General features: G+C 53.3%; 1 protein-coding gene across 3 annotated transcripts in view; it reads left to right on the forward strand.

The window, feature by feature from the left end:
• The window catches only part of WHRN (whirlin), a 58339-nt gene extending 33185 nt beyond the window's left edge, over positions 1 to 25154 (forward strand). For 2 of the 3 annotated variants that reach the window (XM_071453618.1, XM_071453617.1), the window contains 11 exons: positions 6497 to 6699; positions 8004 to 8040; positions 9515 to 9727; positions 10615 to 10821; positions 13225 to 13257; positions 16559 to 16630; positions 18333 to 18909; positions 22574 to 22752; positions 23362 to 23484; positions 24198 to 24295; positions 24416 to 25154. In XM_071453618.1, the coding sequence (XP_071309719.1) occupies positions 6497 to 6699; positions 8004 to 8040; positions 9515 to 9727; positions 10615 to 10821; positions 13225 to 13257; positions 16559 to 16630; positions 18333 to 18909; positions 22574 to 22752; positions 23362 to 23484; positions 24198 to 24295; positions 24416 to 24680 (2007 nt within the window). In that variant the 3' untranslated portion in view covers positions 24681 to 25154. The remainder of the gene's footprint in view (positions 1 to 6496; positions 6700 to 8003; positions 8041 to 9514; positions 9728 to 10614; positions 10822 to 13224; positions 13258 to 16558; positions 16631 to 18332; positions 18910 to 22573; positions 22753 to 23361; positions 23485 to 24197; positions 24296 to 24415) is intronic. The other variant, XM_071453619.1, reaches the window with a different exon arrangement.
• Positions 25155 to 25594: the final 440 nt, after the last annotated feature.

Raw genomic sequence — 25594 nt, forward strand, 5'->3', positions numbered from 1 at the left:
CCCCTGGCAGTGCCCAAGGCCAGGCTAGACAGGGCTTGGAGCACCCTGGGACAATGGGAGGTGTCCCTGCCATGGCAGGAATGGCTCTGGATGGGCTTTGAGGTCCCTTTTAACCCAAACCAATCTGTAATTTTGTCAGACATTTCATTTTTACCTCCTTGTATCTATCGCACCAAATCAGAATTTCAGACTCTTCAAATAATAACAAAAATAAATAATTAATGTTTTACACTTCCCTTAAATTTTGATGGAAGGACAAACAAAAGCTACTGAAAGCCAGGCAAAACCAAAGAAGTTTCTCTGAGGCTCAGAAACTTTTCCCAGCTCCAGGAACAAGGACCAAGACCCTGAGATGAGGGTCCCAGAGGAGCTGCAGCCCTGCTGGTGCTGGTTCAGGTGCTGCTGTCCTGCTCCCTCAGCAGGCAGAACTGCAGCCAAAACCAGGCTGGAGCTCTGCACTCAGTCAATAACTCAATATTCATAGGCTTGCCCTTGGCCTTCTTGATGTTTATTCATTCATGAAACTTCTGACAACGTGTTCTTGGGGCATGGTTGAAAATCTGCTGCCTCCAAGGAAGTTCTGAGAGTGAAGAAGTGGGGGTTAGAGGAGGGGGGTGACTCAGCCTCGTTTGCTTTCAGCTCCTGCCCTTCCTGCCTCCTTCCTGCTGTCCCCAGTGGTGCTGGCACGAGCTGAGCTCCTGATGCTGTTCCTGGCCCTGCTGGCCCTCATTTCTTCTTTGCTCATTTTTCCTGGTGCTGTGTTTTGTCAGGATTGGGGTTCTTTTTTGTCCTTAAGCCATTTTTGTTTGCTCTGCTTGACCTTTAGATCAGAAATAGCAGATTCCAGGGAGCTCGCTCTGAGCAAACAACTCAATATTGAGTTCCCAGAACGAGGGCTGGGGTGGAAATCATGATCCATATTTATCCAGATATGAGAGGAGAGGGAAAGGGAGACTGTAAATAGGAAGAGCTGAATGATTTTACCTCAGCACTGGCTGTCATAGAACAAAGAGTAATTTAGGCTGAAGATCTCCAAGACCATCGTGTCCAACCATTCCTCCAGCACTGCAAGGCCACCGCTGCCCCATGTCCCCAGGTGCCACATCCACATGGCTTTAAATCCTTCAAGGGATGGGGACTTTGGAGTCCTTTCGACCCTTTTGGTGAAGATTTTTTCTTAAATATCCCCCCTGAGCCCCCTTGGCCCAGCCTGAGGCCGCTCCCTCTGCTCCTGTCCCTATTCCCTGGCTGTCCCCTCCTGTCAGGAGCTGTGCAGAGCCACAAGGGCCCCACTGAGCCTCCTTTGCTCCAGGCTGAGCCCCTGCCCATCTCCCTCAGCCTCTCCTGGGGCTCCAGACCCTTTCCCAGCTCCATTCCCTTCCCTGGACACATTTGGTGTCATCTGCAAACTCATCCCAAAGCCACCCCTTGAAAGCTGCAGTGAGCTTTGAGGTCTGAACACATACAAATATCCTAGAAAAAGAGGAGATGGAGTAAAAACCTTGTGGCTCCTCAGAGTTGGGAATGAGCTGCAAAGTGACAAAGTCACTCAGGAGGTTGTGGTACCCAAGATGAGACATTTCTCCTGGTCCTTTCAGTGGTGTCACCTAGATGGGGACAGAAATCTCCTCTCCTGGGAAGCCATCAAAAACCTCCCCCCATGAGTGCCACAACTGTTGGAAAAGGAAGCAACCCCCATGGAAGGGAAGAATGATGCATCTGACTCCATTGATATCAGAAGGCTAATTAATTCTTTATTATACTATATTATTCTATACTATATTACACTACATCTAAACTGAAACTGCACAAGTACCCAACTCCACCAAATGTGATTGTCTGCTGACAGTCCTGACAAAAACACGTGGATGCAATTGGTCACCTTGGGTAAACAATCCCCAGAATGCATTCCACATGAGTTCAACAAGAGGAGCAGCAATTGAGACAAGAACTGTTTGTTCTTTCTCTGAGATTCCTCGTTATGATTCCCAGAAAATATCCTTGGGAAGTTGTGCCTTGCTTTTCTCTGTGGAGAGAAATGCAGCCACACACGAGCACTGCCACCCCAGAGAGCCCCTTCCCTCCCTAGGCTCTCATCTCCCCTCTTTGGGCTGCAGTGCTTGAGGAAAGGACCCATTTTGAGCCAGCCATGGCCCCCTCATTCCCTGACCTGTGTTGGATTTGCAGGAAAATGCCCCAGTGAAGGCAGGAATGATGCATCTGACTCCATGTTCTCACAAGGCTCATTTATTACTTTATGATACTATATTATGTTAAAGAATTCTATACTAAACTATACTAAAGAATAGAGGAAGGATCCAGACAGAAGGCTAAAAAGAGAATAATGAAAACTCCTGACTCTTTCCAGAGTCCTGACACAGCTTGGCCCTGATTGGCCAAAGAGTGAAAACAACTCCCAGCAGAATGCAATGGAACAATCACCTGTGGGTGAACAATCTCCAAACACATTCCACATGAGCACAGCACAGGAGAAGCAAATGAGATGAGAATTGTTTTCCTTTTCTTTGAGGCCTCTCAGCTTCCCAGGAGAAAAACCCTGGGTGAAGGGATTTTTCCAGAGAATGTGAATGGCACAGGTCTGTCCTGAACCCTTCCCACATGGATCATCTGCCCTGAGCCATTTCCCTCCTGGAAAAGCTGAGCACTCCCTTCTTTACTGGGAGCCTTCATTTGGTCAATTCTAAATTGATCCATACATTTTCCTGCCCGTTTCTTTAATTTCTTAAGGGCTTTTGGTAATTATTTGTGCTGCAGAGAGGTTCCTTCTACTTTAATGCTATGTCCAGTGTCATTTAGCCTCTCTGCTGGCACTTTAGTGGCATTAAACTGGACTGCTGCCAGTGCCAACCCATTTGGCATCATCCCCTTGGCCCTGTTATTCCCAGCTCACTTTGCTGTCTTTTAACCTTAACTCACATTTAAAATCTCTTGCTTGTTCTTCTGTCTGTATGATTGAATTTCTCCCAGAGCAAATTCTGATTATTTTAAAGAGAATTTTTCCAAGCAAACTCTGATTAAAGAGAATTTTTCCAAGCAAATTCTGATTATTTCTGCTGCTCAGAAGCCTTTTCTGAAGCCCATCACATTTCTCTTGACTGTACCTCCCCTTTCCCACTGTCTCCAGAAGGAGCAGGAGCCAGGGCTGTCATTGAGGTGTAATTTCCAAACTCTCTTTTTCTCATGGTGTGTCACCTTCTGAGTGTCGTGTTCAGCCCCTGCATTTCAGGCTACAATTTTCCCTGGGAAATGAGAGTAATCCACATTTTCAGAGGTGTTCAAGCATTCAGCACATCCTGGGTATCCACCCACCATTAGCTGAGCACAACTGAAAAGTAGTTCCTGAAATATCCAGGGCAATAATTTTCCTGTGTTTTATTATAACTTTTGTGTGTGTGTGTGTGTCTTATTATTATTTCTTTTATTCTGTGCCAGTTTGGAGCTGTGAATACAGCAAATCGTTTCTCAGGGTCAGCTTTTGTTTTAGTCAATGGTTCTTTTGCTTCTCTGCAGATTTTTTGTTACTTTCCCACTTGACTTTGGGGGAAAACTATAATTATCTATGTTAATTAGCAAAAAATCCAGGGCCCCTCTAGTCTCCCTGATGTTACAAGGGCGTGCCAGGCTCCTCTTGGTTCACTCTTAAAAGGAGAAATTAAAGATTATTAAACCCATGTAACTGTCCTGAACCAAAAAAAACATGCAAATTTAATCCCTGCTATGGAAAACCATTAAAGATTCATAATTGCAATAAAACTGCCTAATCAAATTTGGATTTTTATTGTTTTGGTGCTGCAGTGAACTCTGTGCTCCTTGTTTGAGCAGCAAAATCCACTCCAGGGCACTCCTGATGGATCAGAAAGGCCTGGGAGATGATATTTGTGCACCTGAGTGGGGCTTTCTCTTGGCATTTCAGCCCCTGGCATAATTCCTCTCCCCTGTTACATTGGTAGCTCTTGGAACCCTGGTTACTGAGAATTTCAGATTTCTGTGCTGACAGCCACTGACCCCCAGGAGAACACTGCATTGACCTGAGGCTGTGGAGAAGCTTCCAGAATGGAATGGCAGGACTGGGATTGTGGGTGTGGAGTTTGAATAGAAGTGTGTGATATCACAGGGTAGGAAACTTAGAGTTTAAGGGTTTAAAATATAGTAATATATGTAATGCAAGATGGAGGTTTTAGAGAAGAGGCTGGTCCTTCTTCTTCACCTTCTTCTTCACTTTCTTCTCCTTCTCCTCCTTCTCCTTCACCTTCTTCTCCATGGGTTTGGGTGGTTTTGTGTAATTGGATAAAAAAGTCCACATTGCTGGCCATGAGCGGTTGGTTATTGAGTTAAAATTAAAAAGAATTCAGGTGTCATTTCTTAATTGGACAGTTTATCCTTAAAAGGCCTTGTAGAGAGAGAGATGGGGCTCCATTTTTAGTTTGTTAGAGTGAAGTGCTGTAGAACTCAGGGTTTGTGAGACTGTGACATGGATAAGAACTGATAAACATCTGAGTCTCAACAAGAAATATCATCTTGTGGTTTAATCCTGACCCTGGCAGAAAAGAAGCAAAGAATTTTCTGACAGTGGATTTAAAGCTGACAGAGCTCAAAGGGAAACAGAGATATTTGTGGAGCCCCATGGTTGGGGTCATTTTTGTCATTTGCCTTCCCCTGGGATCCCTCCCTTCACACTTCTGGGATGTTTTAGGTCACTTCCAACACAAACCATGGAACTTTATGGTGAAGAATGAGGCAAATCCACTCAGGGTCCCTGGATGGAGCTGAACATGGAGCTGAGCTCTCTGCTTCTGGACTCAATGATCCTAAAGGCCTTTTTCAACCCAAATGACTCCATGATGCTCCTGCTGCAGGTCCTTTTTCCTCTCAGCACCACTCTGAGCATCCTCCCTGAGCCTCCTCTGTCCTTTGAGCAGAGGGAAGGGCAAACAGGAGCCCTTCCCTGGCTTCTCATTATTGCCAGCATTATTTTGTATAGCTCCTTCCAGCCCCCCACATGATCTCCTCTCTAAATTTAACAGGCCTAATCTCTTCCATCTGTCCTTTCACAGGCACCTTCATCTGCCACTGATCATTTGTTTCATTTCTCTGCAACTTTTCTCTCCCTGTGTCTCCTTGCTGGCCAGGCAAGGAGAAAATCCATGCTGTGTTTTGGTAGAGCTGAGCTGAGGCCTGTGGTTAAGCAAAGATAGGAAAGAGCAGTTTCAAAAATGTGGTTTATCAGGAATAGGATGAATTGTGATACAGGAGTGAGGAGGAGCAGCCCTGGATGCCCTGGGAGCACAGAGGAAGAGGAGCTGGGATGAAGGGTGAAACACCAGATGGGTGCTGTGTCTCAAACAAGGCCAGGCTGTCAGGGCAGCTCCTGATTCCAGCAAAGGCCTTGCCCACAGAATGAAATCTCTTAGGGGAGGAAACAGCAGAGGAGAGATGGAATGCAGCTGTGCCAGATGCTGCAGTTTGTGATGGAGGCTGTGGTGAACCCCTCCCTGCTGCATGCAGAGATCTGAGGGCTGGGGCCTCCACAGATGGTTCCTGACATCCCAGAGCAGCAGCAGGGACTGGGCTGGAGGCCTTGATGTTCTTTGGGGTTGGTCTGGTTGGTGGAGGAGACCGGGCAGATCAGTCTGAGCTGGGATCCTCAACAGGCCCCTCCAGCCTCACTGGCTGCCAGCTTGAGGGATGATCTGTGGTATTTTCAGGGTTCCCCATGGCAGGAAGGAAATGATGAATCTGACTCCATGTTGTTAGAAGGCTAATTTATTATGTTCTATATTATATTAAAGAATGCTATACTAAACTATACTAAAGAATAGAGGGAGGATCCAGACAGAAGGCTAAAAAGAGAATAATGAAAACTCCTGACTCTCTCCAGAGCCCTGACACAGCTTGGCCCTGATTGGCCAAAGAGTGAAAACAACTCCCAGCAGAATGCAATGGAACAATCACCTGTGGGTGAACAATCTCCAAACACATTCCACATGAGCACAGTACAGGAGAAGCAAATGAGATGAGAATTGTTTTCCTTTTCTCTGGGGCTTCTCAGCTTCCCAGGAGAAAAACCCTGGGTGAAGGGATTTTTCCAGAGAATGTGAACTCCTTCCAGAGTCCTGACACTGCCTGACTGTGATTGGTCATTGAGTCAAAACAATTCACAGGTTGGATAAACAATCTCCAAACACATTCCAAAGCAGCAAAACACAAGAGAAGCAAATGTGATAATATTGTTTTCCTTTTTCTCTGAGGCTTCTCAGCTTCCCAGGAGAGAACTCCTGGGCAAAGAGGATTTTTCAGAAAATATGACAGTGACAATGATCTCCACCCAGCAGCATTGTCCCTGGTCCCTCCAGCTGCTGCATCCCACTTTGGAGCTGGCCTAGACTGGGCAGCACCTCCCTGCTGGGACAGGAAAGTTATTCCCAACAGGAGAGCTCCAGGGACTTGCCAGGCTCAGTCCATCCTCATTTCACAGGTGGGAGACCAGATCCTGGAGGTGAACGGCCGGAGCTTCCTGAGCATCCCCCACGACGAGGCCGTGAAGCTGCTCAAGTCCTCGCGGCACCTGATGATGACGGTGAAGGACATCGGGCGCCTGCCCCACGCCCGCACCACCGTGGATGAGACCCGCTGGATCAGCAGCTCCCAGCTCGGGGAGACCCTGCTCAGCTCTGCAGGGTAAGGGCCTGGGGGGCTGAGTGGGATTGAACAGGCAGGTGTCTGCCAAGGAGGGCAGGAACCTCCCCTGAAATGGGAAATGGAGACCCTCTTCCTTCAAATTATTATAATTTTGAAATTAAGATGTTCTCGGGCAAAGATACGGGAATAGGAATAACAGTTCTTTAGTAGGAAAACTAAAATTACAAATGTAATAGCACAAACAACAACAAAAAACCATTGCCAGAGTGAGAGCAGTCCCTGCCCCCTGTGTGTCAGGGGGTGGCACAGCCCCATCCCATGGGGGCTCAGCCCTCCTGCAGTGCCAGCTGTGGCTCTGCTGGAGCAGGGATCCTGCACAAGGGGGGAGTTTTCCTCTGCAGCTCCAGGGCTGCTGCAGATGGGCCTGGGCTCCCTCTGGCCATGCAGGGCAGCAGAAGCTGCTCCTCTGGCAATGCACTGGGCAAAGGCTGCTGGGCTGTGCCAGGCTCACATTGGATCCAGGTAGGAATGCTTGGCTCCTGCCCTGGGCAATGCAGCATCTCCCCATGGGATGCTGGAATTGGATCAGCCCTGCAGGGACACTCAGTGGCCATGGACAGCAGAGATCTCCTGCAGGGAGGATTGGCTGGGGCAGAGATCAAGGAAACTGCCCATGGACAGCAGAGAACTGCCCCAGCTCTGACAGGTGGGGATAGAACACACAGCCCCATTTCCAATCTAAGACCAGGGCTTTTTGGGGGGTCTGTCAGCTCAGAGCCCCTGGGAGGATGGGGACCCCCAGGCTGTCCATGGAGCTCCCATTCTGGGGTCTGCTCCTGTGTCAGGGAAGCATCTCTGGCCTGTTGGGTGCAGCAGGTGTGGACAAGGTTGTGCTGTCTGATGTCACCGCTGAGTCAGGAACAGGAATGAAGGTGACACAACTCCATGCATTTTCAGAAGGCATAAAAGCTCCTTTATTACAAAACTTCACATTTTTATAAGCAACATCATTCACCCACAACCTGACAGGTTCTAATATAACCTGTCACCCATTTGGTTAATTAGGAGCAACACCATCTTTCCATAAATATCACGTAGAACTCATTCCACATGTTCACAAACACCAGCTGCAGAGACTTAACATAAGAATTGTTTTAATTCTTATCTCTGAGCTTCCCACAGCTTTTCCCTGAACAATGGCTGACACAGCTATCTGTTTCACTCTCTGACCAACTTGTCACGTCCACAGTCCCTTCCCCTTGTCCCTGCCAGAAGCTTGTGGCTCTCCAGAGAGGAGAGCAGTGCCAGCACTCAGGGCTAACTGATCTTCTCCCTCCTCGCAGGGCAGTGGGTGACCATGCCATGGACGTGGCAGCCAGGGTAAGACACTCCTGATCCTTGGGAAATTATCACTGCTGTTATGGTTTATTTCAATGGGAGGGAGGGCCATTCTTCTGCTTACAGCAGGGATGCTGGTTTGGGATTGTAATGGGCTTTTCTCCTCCCCATGCTGTGTTCTACAGTGACACAGTGGTGTCCCCTCTCCTGTGCCACTTCTGGAGGACACATCTGGTGCCCTCCAGCCTTCATGGGCAAGGGGCAATGATCACCCATGGACAAGGACTGTGGGGACCCCTCCACCCTGCAGAGGTGACCATGACTGGCCTCATGGTGGCTGTCTGTGGGCCTTGGGAGCTGCAGGGCTCTGTCCCAGCCCTCCCCAGCTCACCAGGCACAGGGACTCACCCCGTGCTGTGCCTGCAGCTCTGTGCCAGCATCTCCTCGACACCTCCTTGCAAAGCACATTGCTTTTAAATGGAAATTAAGCAGGGAGGTTTCACAGGTGGCTCTCACTGATAACAGCTTTGTACTCTTTGCTGGCAAAACATGTTCCCCAGCCTCAACTCCTCTCTGTCTCTGGGATAGTCAGGGTCTTGTCTGGTTCCAAATCCCTGTGCCAGCTCTGCCTGGGAGAAAACACTAAGGACCTCCCCTCAGAAATCCCTCTCAAAGGGAAAAACTCTTTCATCTGCAGCCAGGCTTGTCTCTCCCTGGGGCTCCTTTGGTCCTTTGGTTGCCAGTGGCTCTTTCTCCACTAGGGTCTGCTTCAAGCTGGCAGTGGGGGCAAATGTGCCTTTTCCACAGGATGGGGAGCTGGCCTGTCTTCTGTGGCCCCAGTTTCCCCAGTTCTGGCAGGGAGGAACAGGAGCACAGCCTGGGATTAAATCACTGCCTGGTGGGGGGACAGGGGCTGCCCTTGCTGAAAAGGGATGGGAAACTCAACTGGTGCTGCATGGACTGAGGGAATCAGAGCAGCACAGAATGTCCTGAGCTGGGAGGGACTGAAGGGATCCCCCAGGGCAGCCCCTGTCCCTGCCCAGCCCCTGTCCCAGCAACCCCAGCCTGGGCATCCCTGGCAGCGCTGCCCAAAGGCTCCTGGAGCTCTGGCAGCCTCGGGGCCGTGCCCATTCCCTGGGGAGCCTGGGCAGTGCCAGCACCCTCTGGGGGAAGAACCTTGCTCTGAGCTCCAGCCTGAGCTGCCCTGGCCCTGCCCCAGCCGTGCCCTGGCTCCCGTCCCTCTCCCAGAGAGCAAAGCTCAGCTCCTCTGATCTTGGCTCTGGACTTTCCCAAACAAGTGGTGACACTGAAAGGCTGAGGGGGGGTACCTGGGGGTACCTTCCTCCTGTCCTCCCCAAAATCCTCCCTGCAGTCTGGCTCCCAGCTGCCCCGCAGGCAGTGCTGGCAGGGAGGGCTGGTGGCAGAGCCCAGAGCAGGGGCCCTGCTTGGCCCAGCTGGCTCAGCAGAGCTCTGCCCTCCTTGCCACTGGCCCAAGGCTGTCCCCTGTGCCCTGCAGCCCGTGTTCTACCGGGGGCTGGCCGGCTCGCAGGTGACCCTGAGCACCATGGTGAACCAGAGCCGGGTGATGCTGGAGGAGCAGGCCCGGCACCTGCTCAACGAACAGGAGAGGGCCACCATGGGCTACTACCTGGACGAGTACAAGGAGGGCAACATCTCCGTGGATGCTCTGGTCATGGCCCTCTTTGAGCTGCTCAACACACACGCCAAGGTGAGGCCCTCCCCAGGGCAGGGACAGCTGCTGGGGGCTGGTGGGCAGAGCAGAGTCACTGCCCTGCTGTGGGCATTGTCACCATGTGGGCCTGTGCCTCCAAGGTGATCTGCTCTGGGAAAAGGGGAGGGTATGGCAGATAAATCCACATTATTGTGTGTGATAGTGTTCACAGGGGTCCGAGGATGAGGGAAGGGATGAGGATCTGACTCCATGTTTCAGAAGGCTGATTTATTATTTTATGATATATATTATATTAAAACTATACTAAAAGAATAGAAGAAAAGGTTTCATCAGAAGGCTGGCTAAGAAGAGAATAGGAAAGAATGATAACAAAGGTTTGTGTCTTGGACTCTGTCTGAGCCAGCTGACTGTGATTGGCCATTAATTAGAAACAACCACATGAGCCCAATCCCGGATGCACCTGTTGCATTCCACAGCAGCAGATAACCATTGGTTACATTTTGTTCTTGAGGCCTCTCAGCTTCTCAGGAGGAAAAATCCTAAGGAAAGGATTTTTCATAAAAGATGTCTGTGACAATCGTGGAACCAGTGCAGAATTCCACCCTGGTCTGGGTTGGAAGGGACCATAAAAATCCCCTCGTTCCACGCCTGCCATGGCAGGGACACCTTGCACTAGCCCAGGCTGCTCCAAGCCCTGGCCTTGGGCACTGCCAGGGATGCAGGGGCAGCCCCAGCTTCTCTGGGCACCCTGTGGGGATGCAGGCTGCTGTTCAGTGGCAGAGGAGCCTCTGGTAACGTTTAGGACCAAACCTCCTCCATCACCTGCCATTGCCACTGCTGACCATGGTGGGAGGGAGACCCCCAGCTCCCCAGGAATGTGACTCTGCTCCAACCTGGCTGTGGCTCTGTGTGTGCCTGGCCAGTTCTCGCTGCTCTCTGAGGTGAGGGGGGTGATCTCCCCACAAGACCTGGACCGCTTTGACAACCTGGTGCTCAAGAGGGAGATCGAGTCCATGAAGGCCCGGCAGCCCGCGGGGCCCAGCCCCGACTCCTACTCCATGATGTCCTACAGCGACACCGTCTCGTCCTCCAGCAGCCACTTCACTGCCACCACCGTCAGCTCGGCCAGGGTAGGTCCCTCCTGCCCCATCCCTTCCTTCCAGCAGCTCCTCCTGGCAGTGCCACAGCAAGCTGCTCTCCCTGAGTGCTGCAAGGCCATTTCACCCCACAGAAAGCCCTTCCAGTTTCCCCCATGGGTTCCCCAAGGCTGTTATTTTTCTGTGCACTCTGGGTGGGTTGTAGGTGATGCCATGAGGTCCTGGGTGTCTCTGTGCCCCTGACACTGAGGTGCTGCTGTGCCCTGCTTGAGGGCTGAGGTTCCCTTTGATGCCCTGTGCAGGCTGCCCTAGAGCAGAGGCTGGACAGAGCTAAAGAATAAAGCAGGGATTTATTCAAAGGATCTCCTCCATGGATCCACCTTGGGCAGCACAAGAGCCCAGCCAGGGCTGCACCCAAGATGAACCAAAATGGTCCCAAAATGCACGGCCGGGCACGGGGTCTCTCCCTTGGATCAGTTCTGCTCCATTTACATCTTGCAGTTTTTTGTCCCATTCCAGCTTTAGCCCCTGCAGTCCCACCCTGCTTGTTTTTCTCTCTCCAGCCCACGGGGTTTGTGCTCTTGGGCTGAGATTTGGGTCATTTGTCCTTGGTGCCCAGCTGGAGCAGGAATTGTTTTGTGTCCCTGCTCTGTGCACAGAGCTCACCATGCCCTGATGTGAAGCCCAGACCCACCCACTAAAGCAGCACAGAATGTGAAAAATAGAAAAGCTGAAACCTGAGGCATCACCTTCATCCCAGTGAGGGACAGAGCCTGCCTTGCTCCCAGAAATCCACTGGAGCTGCATCCCCACAGGAATCCCAGCCCTGCCTGCTGCTGTTCACCAGCTCCTAAATCACCTCTTAAGGATGCTGGCTGCCTGCTCCCCATCCCAGTGGGAGCCCCAGTGGCTGGGCAGCTGCATCCCATTGCCACCCACTCTCAGCACTCAGCAGCAGCAGCAGCACTCCCACGTCTCTGCCAGGCCCCTGTCGCACGCACTGTCTAATTAAGTTACTGTAATCACCTCAGACTGTGCAGGCACACAGCCCCCAAACTAATTTCCTCGCCATAAAATGCCTTTCATGATAAATGCATTAGTAACCTTGGAAATTAAACCCTTCATGGAGAGAAGGGGGAACAATGGGCTCTGTGCTCAGCGAGCAAAGCAGCCCACGGTGGTGGGTACGGCTGGGGAGGGTCCACCCAGCACAGCCCATGGGGGAGAGGGGAGGGGGCTTTCCTGGGGCTCTGCCTGCCTGTGAGAGGCCTCAGAGAGTGTCAGAGCATCAGAGCTGTGCTTTTGTCCTGTTAAATCCACAAGTGCCCACAGGAAAGCCACCTGCTCAGGTCAGGAGGGATTTCAGTGAGATCCTTTCTGGATCTGCATAAACAAAGTGAGTTTTGCTCTGCTCTCCAAGGAGCTGCTGGGAAAATTCTTCTGAGGGCTGGCACAGGTCTGCCAGGGTTGTGTGCTGAGTGTAACACCCTGCTCTCATGCTGTGCCCATGCCTGGGGCTGTGCCACGTGCTCCAGGTGCTGCACAACCCGTGCCAAACGCGCCTGCCTGGGCCAGTGTGTGACCAATGGCCCAGCCCCACCTGGCACACGAGCCCAGAGCTCAGGGAGGGACACCAGGGTGCTGCTGTGGCACAGGGAAGGGAGTGGGCAGCACTGCTCTAAGAGCTTCCTTCCAGAGCACGTGTCCCCTGTGCCCTCCCTGGCCGTGTGGCACCTGTCCCAAGGGTGGGAGAGCACACCCTGCTCCAGGGAATGGAGATGATCCACCCAGGGGGATGGGAATGCTGCCACTGAGCATGGCTGTGCCCACTTGCTGGAGCAGCTGCCAAGCAAAGAGCACCAGCTCGTGGTGGATGGGGGCTTGGATAGCAGGAGAGATGTGGGCAGGGCTCCCAAAGTGACCCCTCAGCCCCTGCTGCTGTTCCCTCCCCAGCACCCTGGCAGGAGGGGCTCCCTCCACCCTCCAGCCCTGCCTGGCTGCAGCTGGGGCTGGGTTCTGGGCGTGAGTTCTGGGTGTGGGTTCTGGGGCTGGGTTCTGGGTGTGGGTTCTGTGTGTTGGTTCTGGGGCTGGGTTCTGTATGTGGGTTCTGGGCTGGGTTCTGGGTGTGGGTTCTGGGGCTGGGTTCCAGGTGTGGGTTCTGGGGGTGGGTTCTGGGCTGGGTTCTGTGAGTTCTGGGCTGGGTTCTGGGTGTGGGTTCTGGGGCTGGGTTCCAGGTGTGGGTTCTGGGGCTGGGTTCTGGGTGTAAGTTCTGGATGTGGGTTCTGGGGCTGGGTTCTGGGGCTGGGGTGGGTTTGGGGACAGCGGCAGCACCGTGCCAGGGTTTGCTCCACTCTCTCCTTCGTTCTGCACCCTCCCTGATGGCACATTTTCCCTTTTGTGCTTGTTTTCCTCTGCTCTCCCCCTGGCACTCCCCAGGAGCGGCTCCTGTGGCTCATAGACCTGATGGAGGTAGGGCTGCAGTGCCTGGGGCAGGGGAGGGATGGATGGGCTGCCCTGGGGTGTGGCAGCTGCTGGTGTCACCCAGCCCTGCTGCTCCTCCGTGCCTCTGCAGCTGAGGGGTTTGGTTTTCCTCTCCATCACCTCCTAGCACAGCTGCTGCCAGCCCAGAGGTGCCTTCTCCTCCCAGGGCTGGAGGGAGGTGGTGCTTCCAGAGGTGCTGCCTTGCTCCAGCTGCTTCCAGAGGTGAATCAGCTCCAGCTCCCTGGGATATCCCATGTGGAGCATTCCCACGTGCTGGGAACGCTCCTATCAGAGGATGAGGATAAGGACAGAGTGAAACCACATGTGGAGGTCATTTTGCATGCTTAGAGCCCCTAAAATCTGCAGCAGGGGCTCGTGGCTCCTCCATCCCTGTTGCTGCATTCCAGAGTGGGAGATGGAAGGGAAGAGAGGAGGGAAGCTGGGTTTATCCCAGTTCTTCAAAGCTGCCACCCTGCAGGACTCAGGCTGAGGAGCTCAGCAAAGCTCTCGTTAGCAGGAACTGGAAATTAGGGGACAGGTTTGGAGCTGAGAGGTTAATTAAAGGTTGGGCTGTGCTCCCCAGGGAGGTGGCAATTTCTCCACTCTTTAATCTGCAAATGAAAAGTGTCTGCCTGTCTGAAAGATGCTCTGCAGCTCCATCACTCCTGCTGGGCACTCTTTTTAGGATAAGAAGGACAAACATTTCCCAGCTGCCCTGAGGAGGGGCTGGAAGGGCCTCACCTGGCCCCAGTTACCCTGAGGAACTGGAAAATAGATGGGGAAGAGGAGCAGGAGGGAGCAGCCTTCTCAACACTCATTTTTCAGGGCAGTGGTTTCTGTGAGTCTTTCAAGGGAAATCCAGGAAGGCACAGCCTCGAAACAGCCAATTCCTGAAAGCAAATGTGCTTAAAAGTCATCATGGTTTATGGCCCAGAGCAATCACTGTTTAATTGCTTTGGCCCCCTGAAGAAGTGAGGAGAAGCAAATCTCCTGCAGGCAGAGGTGCCCTGAGGAGCAGCAGCAGCATCAGAGTCCCTGGCTGAGGGGGACAGAGCTGGCAGTGGCACTGGGGGCACAGGGACAGTGCTGTGCCCACCCAGAGCCTGGGACAGACTGGCCCTTGCTGAGAGCCCAGAGCTGGGACAGGGCCTGAGGTGGGCACAGGGCTGGGGGAGATGGCCCTGGCAGGCTTTAGGGGGCATCAGGCAGATGATTCCCATTTTAAAAGTGACACAGCTGGGACAGTTTGGCTGCTGCCTGTCAAATTCCCCAGAGCAGCTGTGGCTGCCCTGATCCCTGGCAGTGCCCAAGGCTGTGATGATGTTCACAGGGGTCCCAGGATGAGGGAAGAGATGAGGATCTGACTCCATGTTTCAGAAGGCTGATTTATTATTTTATGATATATATTATATTAAAACTATACTAAAAGAATAGAAGAAAGGATTTCATCAGAAGGCTGGCTAAGAATAGAAAAAGAAAGAATGATAACAAAGGCTTGTGGCTTGGACAGAGAGTCTGAGCCAGCTGACTGTGATTGGCCATTAATTAGAAACAACCACATGAGCCCAATCCCAGATGCACCTGTTGCATTCCACAGCAGCAGATAACCATTGGTTACATTTTGTTCCTGAGGCCTCTCAGCTTCTCAGGAGGAAAAATCCTAAGGAAAGGATTTTCCATAAAAGATGTCTGTGACACAAGGCCAGGCTGGACAGGGCTTGGAGCAGCCTGGGACAGTGGGAGGTGTCCCTGCCATAGCAGGGGTGGCACTGGATGATCTTTAAAGTCCTTTCCAACCCAAATCCTTCTGTCATTCTCTTAAAATCCCCTGCCCTTATGTTGGAATAATGGAGGATGGAACCACCCTGTGGCACAGGAAGGTTTCCCAAGCCAGTCCTTTACCTGTCACTCCCTGAACAAGCTGTTTCTTTGTGTTCTCATTCTCCAGGGCTCCTTCAGAAGCCACAGGGATAAAAGCACTTTACAGCAATGTTTTTGCTGCTCCTCTAATGGTCTTAATTGCCTCCCATGTCTATTTTGGGACTCGAACATCTCCCAGGCACAGCAGCAGCCTCCAGCAGCTGGGGGAGATGCAGAAGCACCAGAGTTTCAGCTAATCAGCTGTTTACCCTGCAATAAATAGCAGGCACTTAAACACAAACTGTGCCCTGCCCCATCCAAACAGCCCTGCCAGCCTGACAGGAGCTGAGCTCAGCCTCCCTGAGCTGCAGATACTGAGGGAGAGGGGGCTGAGGCTGGGTTTGCCACCAGGGGAGCTGGGGATGGTCCCCCCTGGCAGAGGATTCCCAGCTCTGCTGTGTCCCCACTCTGCCACCCCTGAATTCACCAGCTTTGCTTCGCTTGGCTGCACCCATGGCCTCTCCCTGGGCCCATCCCTACTGAGAGATTCCCACAGGAAACCCCTTCTGGATTCCTGGAGCTGTGATGTCCTCAACACTGTGGTGTGGCATTTCCTGGTGACATTTCTGGGCTCATAAAGCAGTAGCAGCAGCTTCTCTCTGCATCTGAGACCCAGTGCTGTGACCGTGTTCACAGGGGTCCCAGGTTGAGGGAAGAGACGAGGATCTGACCCCATGTTTCAGAAGGCTGATTTATTATTTTATGAGATATATTACATTAAAACTATACTAAAAGAATAGAAGAAAGGATTTCATCAGAAGGCTGGCTAAGAATAGAAAAAGAAAGAATGATAACAAAGGCTCTGTCTCAGACTCTCTGCCCGAGCCAGCTGACTGTGATTGGCCATGAATTAGAAACAACCACATGAGACCAATCCCAGATGCACCTGTTGCATTCCACAGCAGCAGATAACCATTGGTTACATTTTGTTCCTGAGGCCTCTCAGCTTCTCAGGAGGAAGAATCCTAAGGAAAGGATTTTCCATAAAAGATGTCTGTGACACACTGCTCTGGGTTGCAGGGGAGGAGAGTTTTAAATTTCTATTGTCCTTCCTCTGGGGATAACAAAAAACCAACAGGTATTGAACTGCAGCCCTCAGGGCTGGTCCCTTCCAAATTGAGCAGGAGCAGCTGATTTGGGCCTAGAGGAGCTCACCCCAAGGTGTCAGGTCCACAGCATGTTCTGAGCACATCCCTTAGCTTGGGACAGGCTGTGTCCCACCCAAGGCACCCCAAGGAGGCACAAAAGCCCTGGGTAAGGCTGGCCCTGCATGGGGAGGGCTTTGGAGCATCCCTGTGCCCGTGCCCTGGCACGGTGCTGGTTCTCCTGCTGCTGTGCCATGGCTCTCTGTTCTTGTGTGCCCTCCCAGAACACGTCAGAGCTGGAGGGAGCTGGGGACTGCCACCAGAGCAGCATCAACACCCTGCCAGATGTGTCCCTGGTAAGGCTGCACGGAACTGGGGGGAGAGGAGGCAAACTGGGGGTGCTGGGTTGTGCCTCAGTGCAGCAGCTGGGCCAGGGGAGTCACTGAGCACAGCCCTTCAGGTGGGTCAGGAAAGGGACTCTGCCTGGCTGGATAGCAACAGAAACCAAAGAAAAGCTTGGGTGGGTTGTGCTGTGTTGGATTAGGCTCTTTTCTGACTCAGACATGGGGCAACTGAGAATAAAATAAAATAGACTTTCTTTATAGTTATATTTTATATATATTTATATTTTTATATTTTTATATTGATACTATATATATTTATATCTATTATTATATATCTTATACATTTACATATTATATATATTATATATTATATATATTATATATAATATATTATATATATTGTATATTTACATATATTTGCATATTATATTATATTATATATATTTATAGTTATTACTTTATATATTTTATATCTTTTATATATTTATATTGATATTATATATGTTTATATTAATTTTTATATATTTCATATCTATATTTATATATTTTATTATTTTCAATAAAATAGAAAAGTTTAAAAACTTTTATTCCATTTTTAGTCCGATGAGAAAGGTGAGACAATACAGATGTTATAATTCACGCCATCACAATCAGAAGGCAATTATTTCCTAATTGCAATATGTTATAAGCATTTCTTGGCCTGCCAGGTGTTCTGCAGCTGTGCTCATTTGTGAATTGAATTCTCATTGTCAGAGGGTCAGGAAGGTGTTTGTGTGACACTCTAGGGTCAGGAAGGTGTTTGTGTGACACTGTAGGGTCAGGAAGGTGTTTGTGTGACACTGTAGGGTCAGGAAGGTGTTGGTGTAGCACTGTAGGGTCAGGAAGGTGTTTGTGCAGCACTGTAGGGTCAGGAAGGTGTTTGTGTAGCACTGTCAGAGGGTCAGGAAGGTGTTGGTGTAGCACTTTTAGGGTCAGGAAGGTGTTTGTGTGACACTCTAGGGTCAGGAAGGTGTGTGTGTGACACTGTAGGGTCAGGAAGGTGTTTGTGTGACACTCTAGGGTCAGGAAGGTGTTTGTGTAGCACTGTAGGGTCAGGAAGGTGTTTGTGTGACACTGTAAGGTCAGGAAGGTGTTTGTGTAACACATTTAGGGTCAGGAAGGTGTTTGTGTGACACTGTAGGGTCAGGAAGGTGTTTGTGTAACACATTTAGGGTCAGGAAGGTGTTTGTGTGACACTCTAGGGTCAGGAAGGTGTTTGTGTGACACTCTAGGGTCAGGAAGGTGTTTGTGTGACACTGTAAGGTCAGGAAGGTGTTTGTGTAACACATTTAGGGTCAGGAAGGTGTTTGTGTGACACTGTAAGGTCAGGAAGGTGTTTGTGTGACACTGTAAGGTCAGGAAGGTGTTTGTGTAACACATTTAGGGTCAGGAAGGTGTTTGTGTGACACTCTAGGGTCAGGAAGGTGTGTGTGTGACACTGTAGGGTCAGGAAGGTGTTTGTGCAGCACTGTAGGGTCAGGAAGGTGTTTGTGTAGCACTTTTAGGGTCAGGAAGGTGTTTGTGTAACACATTTAGGGTCAGGAAGGTGTGTGTGTGACACTCTCAGCTCCGGAGGGTGTTTCTGTAACCATCTCTTCAGCCTCAGTCAGTGTGAGGAGATGAAGATGCACTGAGCCTGGACACGGTGCCCAACGATCTGTGCTTGCTTTGGCAGGACGATCTCTCCTCCTTCCCTGAGGAACCGCCCAACTTCAAGCCTCCTCCTCCTCCTCCTCCCTCAGCCCCCCAGGCCCTGGCCCCCTCCTCAGCCCAGCCCCGTGTCCAGGGGAAGGACAAGCCCCAGCGCCCCTCCTCCGAGTCCTCCCAGTCCGGCCTTTTCTTCGTGGCCCCCCGGAACCCCTCTCCCCCTCCCGACCCTCCCGAGAAGGACACGCTCAGTGTCACCTCCACGGCCACCGAGGACTCCTCCCCCAGCGCCATCTACGCCACCATCTCCCCCCTGTCCCCTCGCAGCCAGCCCAAGGACAGCCCGCTCTCCCTGCTCAGCCAGCGCCCCATCGGGCCCTTCCCCAGGGTGCAGTCCCCCAGCAGGATGAAGAGCCCATCCCCAGAGAGGCCTCAGAGCCCCCCAGCCCCGTCCCCTCCTCCTCCGCCCCCTCACCCCGCGCCCCCTCCCCCGGACAAGGGCAGCCCCCCGGCCGTGGGCAACCAGCATTTCATCATGGTGGAGGTGCACCAGCCCAACAGCGAGCCTGACGTCAACGAAGTGAGGCCCCTGCCCCAGGCCAGAGGTGGGTGTCAGCCCAGCAGCTGGGAAAACCATCTCTGGGGTGCTGGGAGGGAGATAAATGGGGCAGGATTGGAATAATCACTGTGATGGTGTTCACAGGGGTGCCAGGATGAGGGAAGAGATGAGGATCTGACTCCATGTTTCAGAAGGATTGATTTATTATTTTATGATATATATTATATTAAAACTATACTAAAAGAATAGAAGAAAAGGTTTCATCGGAAGGCTGGCTAAGAATAGAAAAAGAAAGAATGAATAACAAAGGTTTGTGACTGGGACAGAGAGTCTGAGCCAGCTGACTGTGATTGGCCATTAATTAGAAACAACCACATGAGACCAATCCCAGATGCACCTGTTGCATTCCACAGCAGCAGATAACCATTGGTTACATTTTGTTCCTGAGGCCTCTCAGCTTCTCAGGAGGAAAAATCCTAAAGAAAAGATTTTCCATAAAAGATGTCTGTAACAAATTACCAATACAGCAGGATGGGACGTGCCTGAGCTTGTCTGGCCCTTGGTGCTGAACCAAACAGCAGCACTGTGGTGTTTCACCCCACAGACACTTTTGGCTGCTGGGTGTGTGGTGTTTCACCCCACAGACACTTTTGCCTGGCTGGGTGCTGCAGTTGGCACATGGAGACAAGTCCAGGCCTGCAGGAGCTCTGGTGCTGCTGGGATGGAGCTTCCCCCCATAACAGGGGCTGCTCCTCAGGTTTCCCTCTGTGGAGAAGCTTTAAGGGGATGGTGAAGGAAAGGAGTCGGTTCTGATGGAGAGTTTGGATCCAGAGCTTTATTCTGGCCCTCAGGCCTCTGAATGCAGCACCAGCTCCAACAGAACTCCCTGAGCCCGTGGCTGCTGCTCCTTTAACCCCGGGGAGAGGGCAGGGAAGGGGCAGGGAGGCACCAAGCAGGGACAGGAGGGGAGGGACAAAGGGACAAAGGACACCTGGATGGCCCAGTGCCCCCCAGGGGTAGAGGGCATCCTTTGGATCTGCCAATCACTCAGTGCCCTTCTGGAATGCCAGGACAGACAGACAGTGCTGGGAGGGGAGAGGAGAGGTGACTGACACACCTGGGAGGGAATTATCCTGAGGGACCCGAGGTTCTGGGGTAAACCCTGAAATTACACTGCAACAGAACAGGACACAGATCTCAAAGCTTCAGGTCTTGTGATGGATCTCGTGATTCAAAGGTTGGAGCATCTGTCCTATGGAGAGTGAGGGTGCTGGAGGTGCTCACCTGGAAAAGGCTCCAGGGAGAGCTCAGAGCCCCTGCCAGGCCTAAAGAGGCTCCAGGAGAGCTGGAGAGGGACTGGGGACAAGGGATGGAGGGACAGGACACAGGGAATGGCTCCCAGTGCCAGAGGGCAGGGCTGGATGGGACATTGGGAATGAGGAATTGTTCCCTGTGAGGGTGGGCAGGCCCTGGCACAGGGTGCCCAGAGCAGCTGGGGCTGCCCCTGGATCCCTGGCAGTGCCCAAGGCCAGGCTGGACAGGGCTGGGAGCACCTGGGACAGTGGGAGGTGTCCCTGCCATGGCAGGGGTGGGATGGGATGAGCTTTAAGATGATTCCCAACCCAGGCCATTCTGTGACCTCACAGAAAAAATTCTGGCCTTTTCCCATTAACTGTGCATTTTGAGGGGGAAAAATAATCTAATTTTGCCCATACTCAGCTTGGGGATCACATTTATCCCAGGAAAAAGAAGTGGAGGGGAGGGAGTGTGTGCAGGGCCCCAGGGGTCACTTGGAGGTGGAGAGGGAGGAGGGGTCCCAGGGGGTCCTGGGAGCTCTCAGAGATAGGGAGAAAAGGAGGATCCAGGGGGGCTCTTGGAGATGGAGAGGGAAGGGGGACCCATGGGGCCTCTCAGACATGGAGAGGGAAGGGGGACCTAGGGGGGTTCCTGGAGAAGGAGAGGGAAGGGGGACCCAGGGGTTCTCAGGGATGGAGAGGGAAGGGGGATCCAGAGGATCTCTCGGACATGGAGAGGGAAGGGGGACGCAGGGGGGTTCCTGGAGAAGGAGGGGGAAGGGGGATCATCCAGGGGTTCTCAGGGATGGAGAGGGAAGGGGGATCATCCAGGGGTTCTCAGGGATGGAGAGGGAAGGGGGATGATCCGGGGGGTCTCAGGGATGGAGAGGGAAGGGGGATGATCCAGGGGTTCTCAGGGATGGAGAGGGAAGGGGGATGATCCGGGGGGTCTCAGGGATGGAGAGAGAAGGGGGATCATCCAGGGGTTCTCAGGGATGGAGAGGGAAGGGGGATGATCCGGGGGGTCTCAGGGATGCAGAGGGAAGGGGGATGATCCAGGGGTTCTCAGGGATGGAGAGGGAAGGGGGATGATCCAGGGGTTCTCAGGGATGGAGAGGGAAGCTGTCCAGGGCAATCCCGGCGGTCCCGGAGCGTTCCCGCCCCCCCGCGCTGCGGCGGCGACACCAGTGGCAATGTCGCCCTCGTGTGGCGCAGCGCCGTCACTGCAGCCGGCCCCTTGCCCGCAGGGTGATGCGGGTGCATTAAATGCAGCTCCGCGGGTGCATTAAATGCAGCTCTGCCGCTGCTCCTGGCATTTCCAGTCTCCATCTACACTTGGTCTTCATCCTCGAAGGGCAGAAAGCTCCTGCATGGCAGCACCTCTTCACTTGGTTTGGTCCCTGTCTCCTCCCAGCCCCTGTTGTGGAGCATGGGCTGCATAAACTGGCCTCCAGCAGGGTCCCTGAATTCATCACTCTCTCCCTTCATCCCAGTTTGGGATCTGGGTTGGATTCCAGACCAGAGTTTGGGGCCACTTATCTCTAGATGTTGCCTGTGCAGAGCTCTGCTCTTTTGGCAGGGAGATGCAGTGGGATTGGGGTCAGTCTCTTCTCCCAGGAGACAGGGACAGGACAAGAGGGAATGGCCTCAAGCCATGCCAGGGGAGCTGCACGTTGGATATTGGGAAAATCCCTTCACTGAAAGAGCAGTCAGGCACTGGGGAGAGGCTGCCCAGGGCAGTGGTGGAGATCCTATCCCTGAAAGAACCTAAAAGTATGGAATATTAATCCCAATATTTCTGGGTGGGACATGCCTGGCTTCGTCTGACCCTTGCTGCTGGGCCAAAGGCAGCAGCTGTGGTGTTTTCACCTCAGAGATACCTTTGGGTGCTGCATCTGGGCACTCAGAACAAATCCAGGCAGAGTAGAAGCTCAGTTTACCTCTGGTGGAAAAGGTTCAGAGGATGGTGAAGAGAAACAGGAGAGGATTCTGCCATAGAGTTTTAATCCAGAGTTTATTCCAGGATGACAGACTCTGAATGTTGTAACAGCTCCCAACAGAACCCAGCCCACATGGGATTGTCTCCTTTTAAGCCCGGGGACAGGGGGAGGGGAAAGGAGAGGTTGGCACACCTGGGGGGCTGGGATAGGTGAAACAGGAAACAGCATCACACTGCAACATAAAAGCCATGTAGATGTGGCACTTGGGGACATGGCTTTGAAGTACCATGATCGATGAGCTGAGAGTTCTTTTCCCACCTAAGCAATTCCATGGCTCTGCAGGGCTGTGCTTGGGCTCCTTGCTCTGCAGCCCCGGTGTGAATCCCAGGGGAGCTGCCCTGCCCTGGGAGCAGGAGCTGCCCTCGCCCCTGGCCTGGCCCTGGCGCTGCCCCCACTCACAGCAGTCTCTCCCCAGCCTCCACGCTCTCCCAGCTGTCGGACAGCGGGCAGACCCTCAGCGAGGACAGCGGGGTGGACATCGGGGAGCTGGAGACGAGCGGCAAGGACAGGAGCCGGCAGCCAGGCCCCGGGAAGAGCCGCAGCCCCAAGGAGGCCACCAGGAGCGAGGGGGCGGCAGAAGGGGCCTCCAAGCCGGTGAGGGGGGGCCTGGGGTGCTGCTGTGTGTGGGAGGGGGCACCACTGCCTTGGCCAGCCCGTTCCACTCCCTCTGCCCACAGGCAGCAGCCGCTGGTCCGTGCTGAGCTGGGGTATTGCCCCTCTCTGCTGCAGGCAGTCAGTTCTCTGGGGGCTGAGCTGTGGGGAAAGGGGTCAGGAGTGGCTGAGAGGGGCACTGTAGGGCTGATTCACTCTGTCCTGGGTAAATCCCATCCCTCCCAGCTCCAGCCAGCAGGTACCTGGAGCATGGGAGAATTCCTGGCTCTAAAGAGACACATGAGTGAAGTCACCTGTCGCCCAAAGGAGAAGGTAGCAGCGGGTGTCAGACATAACTCAGAGGGTTTCTGGTGGTGGTGAGGCTGAGGGACATGGGCAGGCAGACAGAAAGCTGCTCTGCTCCTTCCCAAACCCTTCCAGAGCTGCCCAGAGTTGGGATTTTAGATCAGGAGTCAGAAAGCAACTGCAGGGCTCTGTCCCTCTGTGGTGGCAGCCAGCGTGTCCCTGTCTGCTGTGGGGCCCTGGCCGAGGGAGCACGGCTGGCACACGGTGTCCAGGCCCCCTTGGCAGTGCTGCCATCTGTCCCCACAGCCAGGGCTCCTGGAGCCCACGTCGTGTCTGATCCGGGTGTCCAAGAGCGCTCCCACCTTGGGCATCGCCATCGAGGGCGGCGCCAACACGCGGCAGCCACTGCCCCGCATCGTCACCATCCAGGTAGGGCAGCTGGGATGGGACAGCTCCGTGCACATCCCAGCACATCCCATCCCAGAGCCCAGCCCAGCCTATCCCATCTCAGATCCCATCCCATCCCAGCCCATCCCATCCCTGCCCCATCCCATCCCACCCCTCTCCTCCCTGGGCAGGCTGGGGAAAGCCCTGGAGCTGTGGCCAGGGGGATTTTGGGGGTTTGTGCCCCCCTACAGCCCTGCAGCTTCCCAGGCACCGTTCTGCCAAGCTGAGGATGGTGTCTGTGTCCCGTGGATGATCCCATCCCAGAACACACCTCCTGGGAGCCAGCTGTGTGCTCCAGACATCTCCGAGGGGATCAGGGCAGCCCTGAAAGCTTGGCTGCTGTCTCCAGATGTCTGGAAACTGCCAGACAGAGGATTGAGGAGGGGGAATGGTGGATGGGAGCCAGAAGACTGAGCCCTCTGGATCTGTCTCCCTGCTTGCTGTTTACTTGGGGCAAAATTCAAGTTATTTACAGCAAAAAAAAGCAGAGCCAACTCTGCCTTGGTTATTCTTGGCCATCCCAGCTGGCATCACGCTTGAGGAGCAAGCAGGGGGGAAGCCAAATTCATCCTCTCTCTCCAAAAAGTGCAATATTTCACATCCATCCTGTCAGATATGAAATATCTTCCAATTTTTTCCCCCTGCTTGATGCAGGGAGTGGTGGGAGCGTGATCTGACCCCTCTCTGTCCCGCAGCGGGGTGGCTCGGCACACAACTGCGGGAAGCTGAAGGTGGGACACGTCATTTTTCCCCCCTGGGAAAGGCGGGATGCAGTTTTTCCACCTTGGGAAAGGTGGGATGCAGTTTTTCCCCCCTGGGAAAGGCGGGATGCAGTTTTTCCCCCCTGGGAAAGGTGGGATGCAGTTTTTCCACCTTGGGAAAGGTGGGATGCAGTTTTTCCCCCCTGGGAAAGGTGGGATGCAGTTTTTCCCCCCTGTTTGATGCGTGACCTGACCCCTCTCTGTCCCGCAGCGGGGTGGCTCGGCACACAACTGCGGGAAGCTGAAGGTGGGACACGTCATCCTGGAGGTGAACGGCACGGGGCTGCGGGGCAAGGAGCACCGCGAGGCCGCCCGCATCATCGCCGAGGCCTTCAAGCTGAAGGAGAAGGACTACATCGATTTCTTGGTCACAGAGTTCAACGTGGCCCTTTAGGGGCAGGCTTTGGGCAGCGCTGAGATGGGGACGGAGGATGGCAGCGAGGTGGGACAGCAGCGTCCCACGGCCCCGCACGCGCACACACCCCCGGCTTGTCCCCAAATGTCCCCAGGCTCGCTGCCTGCCTAGGGCAGGCTGAGAACGGGCACATCCCTCAAAGTTTCCATCCCTGTCCTCTCTGGGGTAGGAAATATCCTCTCCCCCTCGGCCAGGCTGGGAGCGGGGCAGGAGGACGGCTCGGTCTGGGTGTCCCCGCTGTCATTTGAGTGCCACACACAGAGCAGGGTGGGCCCGTGGCTCAGGCTGCAGGGAGTTTTGGGGGGTTGCTGCTCCTTTGGGCGGTCCCCAAGGTGCCCAGGTGGGTGGTGCCAGCCACGGGTGGGGATGCAGAGAGAGCAACCGGAGGCCTTGTAAATCGCTGGCAATGTCGTTGTATTTATATATACAGAGCTTGTGCTTTTAATTTTTCAATAAATCTATCAGGGTAGAAAAAAGGCTGTGCTTGGGGGGTGCTTTGGGGCTGGGATGAGGGCTAGGAAGGGGAAGGGGTGATAGGATATTTTCCTTAATATCCTGGGACCTTCCCAGGGTTGGCAGGGTGGGTGGGAGTGAAGTGGGGGTGGTGGTGAGGGGATGCTCAATGTCAGCCCCATTCCGTCCCATCCTTGATCCATCCAGCCCTTATTCCCATCCTATCCCATGCCCAGTTCTATCCCCATTTCATTCCATCCCACCTCATTCTTTCCCATGTCAATCGCTCCTCATTCCCACCCCATCCCTTCCCCGTTCTCATCTCAATCCCTGCCAAGGATCTCTGGGATCGGCCATCCCATGGATCCCATCCCATGGATCCCATCCCATCCCGTCCCAATCCCAATTCCGGGAATGGGCAGCGCCCCGCCAGGGGGTGCCCGCGCTGCATAAATTATGCCAA

This window comes from Agelaius tricolor, unplaced genomic scaffold (genome assembly GCF_023055355.1).
Source record: "Agelaius tricolor isolate 1412-34295 unplaced genomic scaffold, bAgeTri1.0.p SCAF_37, whole genome shotgun sequence".
NCBI classification, from domain to species: domain Eukaryota; kingdom Metazoa; phylum Chordata; class Aves; order Passeriformes; family Icteridae; genus Agelaius; species Agelaius tricolor.